The sequence below is a fragment of the Exophiala bonariae genome (genome assembly GCF_035927105.1).
Source record: "Exophiala bonariae strain CCFEE 5792 chromosome Unknown scaffold_11, whole genome shotgun sequence".
In the NCBI taxonomy this organism is placed as follows: domain Eukaryota; kingdom Fungi; phylum Ascomycota; class Eurotiomycetes; order Chaetothyriales; family Herpotrichiellaceae; genus Exophiala; species Exophiala bonariae.
Window position 1 is genome coordinate 3,566 of NW_027042486.1, and position 13,596 is coordinate 17,161.

Consider the following 13,596-nt stretch of genomic DNA (forward strand, 5'->3'; position numbering starts at 1 on the left):
CAGACCTGGCGCAGAAAACTATGTAGGTGTTTAAGAAAAGCGAGAACACTAATTTAATAAAGCTTTCAAGCACACGCTATCGCGTCCTTCGAAGCCAGCATTTCTTCAATGGGATCTCAACGATTACCTTCTTGCTCGTCGGTGTTGGTAATGCCTAAATTGACAAGGCGGATATCTCGGTCATCCTATCAACGACGAAAGTAGGAACAAAACAAAAGCACTAACAGCTAAAATAACCTGGTCGGATGTCAGCCATATGCACTTAGTTCCAAATCCAGGAGATTTTACCGAGAAGCAGTTGGAGTTGGATGCTTCGGAAGCTGGCAACTGAGTTGGAGCTGATGTACTGGTCGAGAGAGCAGAACGTGTTGTGCTCCGCATAGTGGCTGTAGCGGTTGGGCTGGTTGCGGTTACCATATTCGATATCTGTTATTTTGCGTTAGGGCAAGGCTGCTTGTATTCCAGCGATGGGATTACATGCACTAGGTGCTGGTGTCAGAAGCGTATTCGACTCCAATGAGTTCCCGACTAGTGTGTGTGTCGTAGTCGCATACTGAGCACAGAAAGTCTGAAGTCTGGATGCAGAAGTGGCAAGATCCGGAATAGCGGTAACCGCATATGAGTAACAACCTTGCGCAAGGTCGTCGTAAAAGGACGGTCCCCAGGCAAAAGTCTCAGTCCCAACGTCTAGAGTTGATCCGCAGAAGCAGATTGCTTTCTCTGATGCTGGTAGTTCGTAGAAACTGGAAGTTTGCACTTCGCATATTGACTCGACGGTAAGCAGACCCCAACAGTAATCTGCCCCCGAGAGATCCTGTCCGGAGGCAATCGATAGCCACAGACCCGAAATGAGGAGAAGGATGCAGCGAGCCATGTTGTTGGTAGGTGGATGGATCGTAGCCAAAGCTTGAGCGGAGAATGTGCTTCTTATGTGTATTTGTTTTCTGGTGCAAGAAGATGACAACACTACAATGAATCCGAACGCCCCAAGGAGCGCGATTGGGTGCATGTATCGTCCAATATCGAAGATCAAGACTAGCATCCTTGGACAGAGCCCAATCGGATAACGAACCCCGTAATTTTATTGCTAATCAGTCGGTAGGCTTGTTTGAAAGCTGCATTGCGGTCATGCGATGATTCGCTCTCGTGTTCATCTCGTACTCATAGTACGAGTCGCTCGTAATACAGCGGATCCGCGGGCAGGTTTACGAGGCCACCATCAGGATGATGAGCAACCAGTACGATGTACTTCAGTATGAGCTTAAGTCCAACTGTGTGATTTCGTTTTCTCTGTCTCAGTTGCCGTTCTCTAATATCACCAATACCTGCCAGTAGTCACGTTCACAATGTCCACCTACCTGGGTGAGATCTACACTGGGTTCTGGATCGATTGGACTGAGGGTCGCATTACTGGTTCCAGGCTGACTCTTACCACCCGAGATAGCAGTTATCTTTTGTCGTTTCTCGGAGTCTTCGTCACACTTGTTGCCACGCAATTCTGGGGTATTGTGAGCTTTTGCCTTCATTCGTTGAATGCGAACCTGGAAAATGATGGACTGAACCGTCAACACCAAATCATATTGCGAAATTCAGGCTCGGCAGCTGGGACTACACGTGAACTCCTGCTATTGCCTTTTGCCTGGCGTGCAGGGACGTACAGGATGCCCCCAGGAAGGATCATTCTTCGGTCATGGTCACTGGCATTGATACCTTTGGGCACATTCGCTGCATTTTCAGCAGCAGGAATTCTATCTTCTCAGGTCACTAAATCAGTGGGAGACAATGTTCTTATCGTTGATGCTAATTGTGGCATGTGGCAATTCTTGAACGTCAACGATAGCCTGCAGCAACGGGCCTTCGTGACGAAAGTCGTCAATGAAAGCCTGATAGCTGCGAACTACGCCAAGTACTGCTACCATGGTCTTTCAACATCTTCACTGTGCAATACATATGTCAAGCAACAATTACCTTGGAGGGCGGAACGGCTATCAACTTGTCCCTTTGCAAGCGAGATGTGTCACCAGTCGCAAAATGCGTCACTACGTCTGGACACAGGGTATCTCGACTCGCACTTTGATCTCGGGCTCAACGCACCATCCAAGGATCGCATTCTCCTTCGGCGAGTTACGAACTGTGCGCCCTTGGATAATGCAGATCGTTGGGAAGAGTTTGCAGCGGTAGGTGAGCACTTATATAGGTACAACTTCGGACCTTCAGCTGGCGAGTGGACGTATCAATATGACGGTTCCTTAACAAACTTAGGTCAAGGATACTACATATAGTAAGCTAGCCGGTTTTACAATATGGAAGTTCCTCTAATGCGTTCTCAGCGATTGGGTATTCGAGGCTGGCACTCAGCCTCAGCCTGATGTCTGGATTCCACTTCCGCAGCTTACACGGCCTGACGCAGATCTTTCGCTCTTCTCGCTGTCTTCCAACAACATACAATATCTCGGCCCTATCGACGATCCATTCTTCAGTGCACACAAGATGCTGCAATCAGATGACATGACCTCATGGAAAGCTGATGGACCAGAAGGTTTGTGGGGACTAATAGTCGATTCTCGTTCCTGGAACTAACAGTCTAGCAGAGTTTGTTCATTTTATGGCTTGCACCGATCAGCATCAATTTTGCATCCCACAGGCGAAAAATTTTCGAAGGCCAGAGATTTGCACTCAACTAAGCGGCTACATCCCTCTTTGTGGGTCCCTCAACGCATTTCCGTTTAATAAGATGCAACTTGCAACTGCTGAGCGGATCTGCTCTCAGCTCAGCTTTGCTCTCATGGATGAGGCAGTTAGCGGCCTTGGCCCTTCAGCTCTGCTGGCCGTAGAGCACGTTGTCACACTGATTTCTGATTCGCTGCCAATCGATCACTGGATGCGAGAAGTCTCGTACTGGTTCGCTATATCACTCTCGAGGGTACAACGTGGACTCATTCAATATGCTGCCGGCCCTGCAGAAATACCCCACGGAATGAGTGTAGTTCCACCATCTGATGAGGCCGGCCGACAGCTATGCAAAGCCCAAAAGATACGCGCTAATGGCGGTTACCAGTCATACTCCGTCCTTGGACTTTGTATCATTTTGGTCTTTGGAGTGGCGATAATCCTTACAAGCTGGGTCTTAGAGCCAATTACAAACTTTTTACGCAAGAACTATTTGAACGACCGGAAGAGGCGACGGATACAATGGCTACTCGATGGTAAGCTGCAAATGTTACGTATGGCTTATGAGTACGCCGGTGTGGGTGATTGGATCAAGAAGGATGAGGAGACACCAGTTGTGCAAAATCTGAACAAAATTTTTGTTTTCCCTGTGAACCCTAATGCGTCGGACCCTGGATGGCGCGAGCCTTGTCCAATACAGGATGCGGTCGTACCATTATCAGACGGACAACAAAACACCACGCCTGAAACTAAACCTCTAATTTCTAGTCACACCACGACAGACGAGGGAAATAGATAATAGGAGTTTAGGGTGCTAGGACAGCTGTTAAGCATTGCCAATGAATTTATGATGATGCTGCAGACAAAGTCATCCACTGAACTATTCTCTCGAAAGGATTCAAGTCACAATTCCGGGTAGAGGAGTTGCCATTCTTGAAAAGTCACACATTTCAACGGCTTCCGTGAGTGATTATAAAGCTAGAGATCTATTATCTAGAAGATACAATAATAGGTGACCTACTTCCTTGCTCCTTATGTTCACAGTGAAGCTCTAGTTTTGATATCCTTGCATTGATAAAAGAGGTGAACACCATGAATCAGTGCCAAAGGCACAATAGCCAGCGCTGTCTCGACTCTGATTCTGCAATTCGTTCAAATAGGATTATTCTTTGTTCACTTCCTAGGAGACTTCTCGACACAGGGTCATATATTGCCCGTAAATTCGTTGATCTATGATGCAAGAGCTGCAGCGTGAGTGGAGAAATGCCTATCTGCACGGCTGTAAACGTTCTGCTAGGGCATTCAAGCTAAAATGGATGCGAAGCAGCCTTGGCGGGATACTGGCCTAATCCGATCCGGAACCATCCAACCGTGGAGTCTAACACGATTAGAAGGTTTAGACTACTATAAGCTTAAGTTCCTAGCTAAATCAAAACATCCAGTCTCCAGTACCGAACGAACTCGGGCTTCGGGTGCATGTAGTAATCAAGATTGCGGTGTCGAGACAAAATTGTATAACAAATAACTGACAGGTTCTATATGTAGTGTTAATGACAGGATTTTTTGGTCGTATTGCACAAAAACATGGATTACTGCACTGTGCCGGCTGGAGATTATCCCCTGCGGCCACGATGAGTACAAGCTTGGGCAAGCTCACCAGGGTGCTCATCCGCCCACGTCGCTTTTCAGCTCGCCGCATCCTCTACTCGCTCTCTGCTCACCTTCACCCATGTTTTACATTATCGTGCCCTAACCGCTACAAAGGTCACCATAGGAAGCAGGTTACTAAGCACGTCCAACGGGAGATCACGAGAGATGAGTGGGTCGTACATAGTTGGTGACCTTTGCAGCAGCTGGTGCCTAATTCCACTCAGCCAGGAGTTGGCACAGCCCCGTATAGCAAGCTTTCGCCGCGGGGCTTAGTGTCTACAAGCATTCATCCACTGGCCCGTAGCTACACACCAACCTCCGTACTGTAAATTGCCTTTTGACGTCGATCGTCAGGCGACATCAATTGTCCTGCTGGTGAGATACGACGCCTTACGCAGACCGCTAGTACCAACACTTTCGAACTCGATTATTTTGCTATGAACCACCAGTATAAACTTCGACAACATGACCGAACACGAGGGTTGTGGCATAGTGGCGAAAGCGACCGACGTGCGCCCTACACTCGTGTCTGCAACTGTCGCGCACACCGCCTTCGCTCGTCCAGCAACACGAGATGCGAATCGGCCTGCGCAGGCTCAATCTGCACTTTGATCACAGGGGTGGACTGCACGAAAAAAATTGATGGGAGTTAGCCGTAGTGATTTAGGTGCGAAGTTTGCGCCTATTCGTAGGTGGATTTCCCATCCGATCATTCAGTCCGTTCTTACAAGTTGCCATTCGAGGCATACGCTTGCCCGTAGCCCGTCAACCGATTTTTATTCAACGTGCTTTCTTAGGCTGACTGTTCAATACCGTGAGATCTACTAAAGCGCAGTATCAAGGACAAGGGAGCGCGAAATAATCTCGCGGCACCTTCTTGGCTACAGTATTATATGGCACGGTAGCTGGTCTCGGGCGGCTGGGCGGCTAACATAGAGGATCACCCGGTCAACCATTTGCATCTCTTACTTTGATTGCTGCCGGAGGACTTATGAATACCCGTAACTCCTCAACTTCGCATTCGCGCTGCTCGAGGTAGAAATGTATCGAATCTTTTTTACATAAATACATTCTGAAGGTTTATTAATTCCTCAATTCACGCTGATCATGCCATGCACTTTTATTTCCTCAGCACCAGCATCTTGAATTCCAGCTGTCCTCCTCAACAGTCAATGCCTATCTCCTGCGCACCCGGAATGGTACCAAATTGTCTTGGCACTCCTCGCGATGCCACCACTTCGTTATTTATCAACCAAATCATGCGATTTCATACGGGATTTTATAGGTAGAATCAAAGGGTGTTACTATAGGACTTTTTCTTAGCACTATAACTAACGCAGCTCGCGCTAGGAAAATCCTGTAGTATAGTCTATATTGCCTACTGTAGGAAGCCCATTTCTAAGGTTAACTATGGATTTTGGCTTACGACTCCGGTAGCTATCGGTTTACAAACCCGGCGGTGTTTGCGCCATTTTTTATTGGGGTAAGTAAACACTACGCTCGGAACTAGTCTCTGGCAAGAAATTCCGGGATATGAAGGATCGTTTCGAAGGCTCTTCCCCAGCTTAATAACATCGGGCCCAAGAAGACCATCAGGAATGGGCACCTACCTTCCACAGTTTATGGCGTCTCACGTATTGGAGTGCATATTATCTAGAGGGCTACACTTTCTTACTAATGCTATTAAGTAGTACTTACACCATATATAGGTGTTTCCGTTGGTGAAAAGGACGCAAATTGTACTAAAAACTCGGTACTCCATGAGGACCTTTTCAATGCAGCCTACCGTATGATATGGAACAGAAACGAACCCTTGTGCCCAAGACATTTCTCAGCTAAATCTTTGGAGCGAGCATCTTCGCTAGCAAGGTAGCTATGAGGCAAGCGTTCTGACGAGATGTTGAACTCCCGATCTCCGCCCAACATGCTATTGTCGCACGCCCTGGTCGAAGGTGCGCATCTGCGCACCAGCCTGTTCGCCAACTTCGAGGTTGCCAATGATTATCAGTCCCACGATTCGGCACATACACACCGCCAGTTACTGCGGGTCTGTGGCGATTGGCACATCGTGCAGGCTAGGTCCTGGTATTTTCGACGCCCAGGTTGGCCGCACGGCGGCGCAGTACCCTGTCTGCAGTGGCAGCGCGGAGAACCCGCTGGCCCCCGTAACAGACACCGCCGCGTACCCGGGATCCCAGAGCAAGCCAGATACAGATTGCCCGCTCGGCTAGCCAGAGCGGGGCTAGCAGCGGAAGGTACCATGAGAAGAACACTGTTCCACCGTGCCGTCGCCGGCCCATCTCTGCTACGACCACTGCTATGATGGCCACCCATCCCAGCCACCAGCTTTTTCGGATCACGACGGGGAACGCGACCGCCGGTAACAGTGCCAGCTCGGTGGCCAGCCGCAGTGGCTGTGCGAGGCTGTCGTAGGCCTGACGGATCCGCTGGCCAGCGAAATGGTGGAAGACCGGCGGGAGCCGTCGAACAAAAACCCCCGGAGCCGTCACGAGCCGCGCCCCGTTGGCTCGCAAGGTACGCACCAGTTCGAGGTTTTCGAACAGTACATCCCCATCATAGCAGTTGGCGGCCATAAAAGCGGTCCGCCGGACAGCCAACGTACCAGGGTAGTCCATACCAAGGCCACGGTTAAGCAAGATTCTAGCGCTGTCCCAGGCTGCGTGCCAAGGCAGCGGGTCGAAGTAGTTCTGAGGGACAACGATGTCTGCGTCGGCCAGAAGGGTAAGCGTCCGTGCGAGCGACTGGGTATCATAGCGGACATCATCATCAGCGATAATAACGTGTTCTGCCGTTGTCGTCCGCATGCCAGTGATGACACCGTTGACCTTGCCGTTACAGTAGGCCATGTCGGCAGCGGGAACGATATGGCTACTAAACGTGGCCCAGTGGCGATGGTGGTCCGCGAAAACAAGGGGTGGCGATCCATCTACGACCACCACGTCGCATTGCGCGCTGAGTTGCCGCAGATAAATTGTCAGATCGGCCAATCCGCTCATGTGGGTTTCCCATCGGAGTGGGAGAAGGTAACAGGGACGTGAGCTCGCATCCCGAACGGGCCGTGTCACCTGGTCGACTACAGGTCGGCTGTGGGCCGTAGTGACGGTTGTCCAGCCTTTCAGCAGGTTCCAGTCGAGTCCCAGTTCTCGAGCATGCTGGTCCGAGCGAGGGTAGGTACAATTCTTTTTACCTTCTTGCCGCGTCGCTGTATTTTTTTCAGCAGAGTACGAGTCGTCGTTTGGGCTAATGGTAGCTGGGGACATGTATTGAGATAGCTCCTGCTTTTGGATCGATGAGGCATGGCAATTGACTCCGTTGTACTGCGTCTTTTTGTCACCAGGACGTGGAGGGCTGGGGAAGGTACCATGCCTTGCCATAAAGGGGTACTGTCACTGCAAGGCTGGACTGCCGAGTGGAAATTGGCAGTTGAAGCGATGATTGTTGCTTCGATCGACTTTGCCACGAAATCTTTTGATATGGAAGCTGAAACGACCTCTGAAGTTCCCCTGCAACGAGTTTGATATAGTTTGCCTACCTGTGTTCGTCTGGAACTGCGCTAAGGAGTGTCTCAGGGGGTATGATGGCTCTCACCGGTGTCAGATCCCGAATACCAAGTCCCCGGACCTATCAGCCAGCAAATCGCGGACGATAGTTCCGACTTTCTGACACATTTGATATACAAGTACAAAGCTTGAATTGCTATTGCATCCGTATGTTGAATTAAGTTTCGCATAATATGAAGGTCGCCATTAGATCCCCGTCAGGGATAGAATCTTTGCCGACGCTACGCCCGGGACGAGTGGCATGTTGGACGAACACAGTCGAAGAACCAAAGATGGCACAAGGAGATATCACATTTATGAGTTCTAAACCTTTGACACCGTGCGGTCGCGACTCCTCGAACTGGCTCTTCGGCTTCTCCATGTAGGCTCTTGCTAGCCACGCGGTCAAACGTAGCGTGTATTCCATTTCTTCCACTGACGGGAGACGTTCCGTGCAAAGATGGAAGACGTGCCAGGCAACCATTAAGATGGATGGCCAGCGTCGAGAGCTGGACCTTTTTCACTACGGCCTCAAGCCGTCTAGTAAACAAGACTTCTTGGATCAGCGCTCACGGTAGAGGATCAAAAATTGATCGAGCACATGTCCATTCAAGATGCAGGCCATGTGACCCTCCTTAAGAATATGCTTGGAGAGGCAGCTCAAAGAAAATGTACTTATGACACTCCGTTTACGAATGTCAGGGGAAATACTTCGACACAGAAGGCTTTGTAACTATCTCTGTAGCTTGTCTGGTGAGTCGCGGCTTGGCAGTCTCACGCCTTTTTGAAGGCCATGATTACGGATGATGGCCTGCAACTCTTCCAGCCTTGATCACCGCCAACCAACTGGTCAGCTGTCGGCGTCATTAATGAGGACCCCTCATTTGTTCCTCAAAAGACAGTCCAGCAATAGCGGTACCTTCGCTGACGTTGTAGCAATCAGAGGATTTCATATCTCCGACTTTGAGTACCTCTGTTCTAGCAGTCCTCAAGAACTCTCAAGGATCCCTAGCGTATGGCATGTGTATGTTCGCAAGCTCAGGAAGGTCCTGTGAACGGAGGATGGTGGCGTGATTTGAGCATTCCCGCGGCTAGAGGACAAGGACTGGAAAGAATGAACCCTCCGAGTAATTTAGTCGCATGAGATCTGCAAAAATGCTAATACTTTCCCTCGCTCGTGTCCCCGTCGCCGGAGCTGTACATTCGTTCTGTACGGGTTAGCATGGTTGCTGGAAATCGTATGATCCAGGTATTGAAAAGGAGCTATTAGTCAAGGGTGACGCTCAATGTGTTAAAATAGTCACTGTTAGTCTGCGCTACAAGGCTTCATCCTACTGGTAGGTCCTTCTTTATAAGATTCGTGATATCCCCACTGAGTCCGGAGTCTTAACCATAATATCATCTAACTATCTTGCCCATCAGAGGTTCTTTTTGTGTCAGTAGCCTCTTGAAGTACACTGCGTTCGTTCGTTCACATATTAGCCTATCGCTCCTGAGCTGAGTCTGTCGCCTCCTGGCTGACCTCGAACTTGGATTGATTAATATTTTTGCAATATTGTGTGAGAAAGTGGAAGAAAGTGGAAGAAAGTGGAAGAAGCCTTTGTGCCACGATCGACGTATGTCTGAAGACTTGCGATTTCAGGCCTTCAGCCGCCCGATATTGATCCTGCGTAGTTTGTTTCTTGCCGAAGAATGCATTATCACCACCAAGAGACTCAATCACAGCTTGGGAATACTGTTGCGATCCGTCACTCGTGTATAAGGAAAAGGTTAGCCATTTACATTGTCCTTAAATACGTCTGGTTCCCGCAACAATCACGATGAAAGACTCAATAAACGGTTTCGATGTGAACGGCGCATGCATGGGTTGCTCAAGTTTGCTTTATGGCCTTGAGTTTTCTTGGATATATCCTCGGGTGGATTATTAATATTTTGAAGCTCCGCATCAAGGTCGATGTCGCCTTGAACTGGCATGTTTGTGGATCGTGGCTCTATACCGGAACTGTTCTTTAAAATTCAGGCTTACAGAGCTAACTTTCCCAGAGTTTTCGTTCTCAACCGTTCTCAAGGATAGGCGACAGCTGTAGTCGTACTATCTGTACAGTCGTCATGCTCATATGACGCAACCATGGATCTACAACTTCAAGAGGGGTCTGCCATGTGGTCAATGGGTAAAGGACCTGTCTTCGTCCGAGTACTAGACGTCGGACTCTCAAGGACTAAGATGTGCATCTCTAGGATTTTACTCCCGAAGTTGAAGCATTGTTGTCGGAAGCGGGTCCCGTAGACACACGTGGAAGCGATCTGACGTATGACTGCCACTTCATCTCCGGAGACATCTAGCCGGTTCAATACTGCGAACGACCACATGATATAACTAAGACTCGAACAATGAGCTTTAGGGGTAAAGCGCTGATGACAGACGGAATAAACGATTTTCGTGCCATGTCAGCAAATGACGGAGCACTCTGAGAAGCTCAGTGTTAGGAAAAACCCAGTTTGCTTCAAAAGGGTACTAGTACAACCAACTCGATCTATAAAATCGCGGTCCTACTGCGAATGGTCTACTAAGGAATGAATTATTTAAATTGACACTCAAACATTAACAAGCTTTGGCCGATTTGGAGTAGAGACGCAGGACAAAAAAACCAAATTATCTTCCCCACTCGAAAGAGTCATCAGTGAATGCCGGCAGATGATTGCCACTTCTAGTGGTGTGAATGCATTGATTCGGTTCTCGTGAGGGGACCCGTCATCATTATCATGCATTCAAGTACCATGTGGGCAGCACGCCCATTGCTTCGTCACAGCCAAATGACGAAGCCGATTGACCGTTCGCCAGGCAACCCGATGTATACCCCACTTGAACTGTATTGAAAATGAAACAGACTGCTTCCTCGACGCAAAGTATTCAAGTTTGGAAAGCCCTAAGAACGCTGACGGATCAATTCGCCGCGCAAGCTGCGATGAAGGGGTTGGAGGTTGTCTCTGCCTCAACAACCGGAGGGAGGATTTCAAAACGAAAGACGCTATTGGTGGAATCTTAGCCGGTAGTTACAGCAAACGCCTAAGCCTTCCACCATTCCCATCCAGGAGAGCTCGGATAAGATGCTCGGGTATCGATCCCGGGACCTTCAACACAATTAAGAACTGCCCACCAGTCATTAGTGCACCCTCTACAGAGATTATGATATATTGCGCTTCCCCTCGACACTCTAGTGATCTGCTAACCCAGAAACCGTCACAGAATGGCAACCATTAGACTTTTCAAAACTACTGTGACTACCACTCGCGTCATTCGAGGTCTTGCCGTGCAACGCAGCCTACAGCCCATCTCTTCAACACGTTTTCAGAGCTCTGTTCCCAAAAGAACAGACGCTGTGAGCAAAATCAATGCTGCTACTGCCAATATGTCTTCGGCCAATGCAGGTACTATCTCAGACACGATCAAGCATGACTATGAGGAGCTGAAGGAGTACTACCATAATATCCTCAGTGCAAAGGACGATGATTCGAAAATTCGTTGGCAAAATCAATTTACTTGGGAGTTGGCTCGTCATTCTATCGGGGAGGAACTTGTGGTCTATCCAGCTATGGAGAAACATATGGGTGAGGCAGGAGGGCATCTCGCGCAGAGAGACCGAGACGAACACAACAAGGTATGCCCTGTAATCGACCTGTCACGCTGGCATGCAGCAGGGCTTCCGAGGGTCGTGTGAGCGTGAGCTCAAGCTGATACTAAACCTAGGTCAAAGAACTGTTGTACAAGTTCCAAGGATTGTCTCCCACAGACAAGGAGTTTGAGCCAACCATCAAGTTGCTCTGGAACGTGTTAGGCAGGCACATCGAGGAGGAGGAAACCGAAGATCTACCGAAATTGGAGCAAGCGATGCCAGAAGGCAGCTCAGAGAAGATGTCCAAGAGCTTCGAGAGGACCAAGATGTTTGTGCCGACACGCAGCCATCCTTCGGCGCCAGACAAACCTCCCTTTGAAACAGTTGCCGGACTTATGGCTGCGCCTTTGGACAGGCTAGGCGATATATTCCGACGCTTCCCATAATAATGAAACTAGGGAAACAAAAGGGCCCTAGTGATGGAATTTCAGCCACGTATGGTCGAATTATTAAGTCGGAGTATTGTTGTAGGGGGTCAGCGCTTACTCTACAACATTGTGCCAATATTCATGTGTGCATGAATGGGTGCGCGGCAAGACTGTTATTTAGTAGTCGATAGTGGGTGAGGGCGCAGATTTTGTCAAGGGACGAAGATGGAAAACTGAAAAGGCCCAAAGGGATAGGGAAGCAGCTCAATACCTTTATATAAAACCCACACAAAAATTTTGGCAGTGATGACTCGAATGGCTCTGAGTCCATCTCGGGTAGAACTTCGTGCTGGACACGGGTCTTCTCGCGCCTTCACTGAATCCAGCGCTAGCGCCAGGAATGGATTCGACATCGAAATTACCCTTATATGCACTATCTGTGGCAACTTGGAATTAGAAACTAGACTCCTCGGTCTTACTTGTCGAAGTTTGTCTATCGCCAAGGTGGCTCGAATCGTGGTCCGGCTCTTATCCCAATCAGGTGCGCGTAAACGATGCTAACTACATAAGGTTAATTTGCGCTTTATATCTTCCTAAATGGAACAACCACTGTTGTGGGTGGATGCATTCGATTGCGAATCATGGTAGTGTGAAGGACATGGTTGATAAACTATGGGAGCATTAACAGGTATAAATGTGCTCACCTCAGGGAGCTCACGAGAGGAGAGGGGGAAAGTGTGAAGAATCTTTCAGTCTGCAGAATGCAATATTCCAACTGCAACAATGTCTCCCACCTCACCTGTTGATGCACCGCAGCATATCATGCAACTCCTCAGCAGCCTCCACAAACGGTCCTTGGAACAGGAAGCGGTGATTTCGAAGAGTGGTAGAGTATTCTCTGCCAAAGTCCTAGGGGACCTTGAAGACCAATTTCCAAGCGGTAATTCGGCAGCCGATTTTGACCAGCTGATGCTGGATAAGTTTATCGCACTCGACGAAGACAAATGCCAATTCACGTATCAACTGATCAACGTCATGGGAGCAACCAACATCGTTGAGGCTGGGACCAGCTTTGGCGTCAGCACGATATACCTAGCACTCGCTGTTGCCAATACGAAAGCTGCCACGGGAAAGCCTGGCCGGGTAATTGCAACGGAAAAAGAGTTGGAGAAGGCAAAAATAGCAAGGCAATATTGGACTGAGTGTGGTACCAGCGTTTCAGAGCAGATTGAACTCAGAGAAGGGGACCTGCTGGAAACCCTCAAAGCCAATCTCCCCAAAGTTGACCTACTTCTCCTCGATAGTAAGTGCGCCACAGAATGCAAAGTCCGCCTTAAATGGTTGGCCTGGTTATCAGACCTTAAACTGATGTTACACACCTAGTCTGGTCGGCCCTTGCACTCCCGACACTCAAGCTCGTTCAACCTCACCTTCGATATGGCGCGGTGGTGCTCACCGATAACACCATCTCGGGTGCCGAGGGTTATGCAGATTTACTGGCATATTTCCAAGATCCAGAAAACGGCTTCCACAATATGACACTTCCATTTTCCAATGGGTTCGAAATGAGTGTTTATCTTCCAAGGAGACAATAAGATCGAGGGTCGGGAACTAGGACCTCTGAACTTGGTCAAAGCATATATCACCGACTAACTCGCACAAAACTTCTGCGGT

The 13,596-nt window shown here is 49.0% G+C and overlaps 5 protein-coding genes across 5 annotated transcripts; 3 read left to right on the forward strand and 2 right to left on the reverse strand.

Moving 5' to 3' along the window:
* Positions 1–262: 262 nt before the first annotated feature.
* On the reverse strand, positions 263–874 carry LTR84_001640 (uncharacterized protein; the record flags this gene model as incomplete). Its single annotated transcript, XM_064845259.1, has 2 exons — positions 263–426; positions 478–874. 2 exons carry the CDS (start codon positions 872–874, stop codon positions 263–265), a joined length of 561 nt encoding a protein of 186 aa, XP_064706804.1.
* Positions 875–2,012: 1,138 nt separating this feature from the next.
* On the forward strand, positions 2,013–3,469 carry LTR84_001641 (uncharacterized protein; the record flags this gene model as incomplete). The annotated part of the gene is made up of 4 exons (XM_064845260.1): positions 2,013–2,133; positions 2,263–2,281; positions 2,331–2,539; positions 2,592–3,469. 4 exons carry the CDS (start codon positions 2,013–2,015, stop codon positions 3,467–3,469), a joined length of 1,227 nt encoding a protein of 408 aa, XP_064706805.1.
* Positions 3,470–6,395: 2,926 nt separating this feature from the next.
* LTR84_001642 (uncharacterized protein) lies at positions 6,396–7,715 on the reverse strand (the record flags this gene model as incomplete). The annotated part of the gene is made up of 1 exon (XM_064845261.1): positions 6,396–7,715. One exon carries the CDS (start codon positions 7,713–7,715, stop codon positions 6,396–6,398), a length of 1,320 nt encoding a protein of 439 aa, XP_064706806.1.
* Positions 7,716–11,128: 3,413 nt separating this feature from the next.
* On the forward strand, positions 11,129–11,940 carry LTR84_001643 (uncharacterized protein; the record flags this gene model as incomplete). Its single annotated transcript, XM_064845262.1, has 2 exons — positions 11,129–11,539; positions 11,629–11,940. The coding sequence occupies 2 exons, from the start codon at positions 11,129–11,131 to the stop codon at positions 11,938–11,940; spliced, it is 723 nt and encodes a 240-aa protein (XP_064706807.1).
* A 765-nt stretch (positions 11,941–12,705) lies between these two features.
* Positions 12,706–13,517, forward strand: LTR84_001644 (uncharacterized protein; the record flags this gene model as incomplete). The annotated part of the gene is made up of 2 exons (XM_064845263.1): positions 12,706–13,225; positions 13,306–13,517. 2 exons carry the CDS (start codon positions 12,706–12,708, stop codon positions 13,515–13,517), a joined length of 732 nt encoding a protein of 243 aa, XP_064706808.1.
* Between the last annotated feature and the right edge of the window lie 79 nt (positions 13,518–13,596).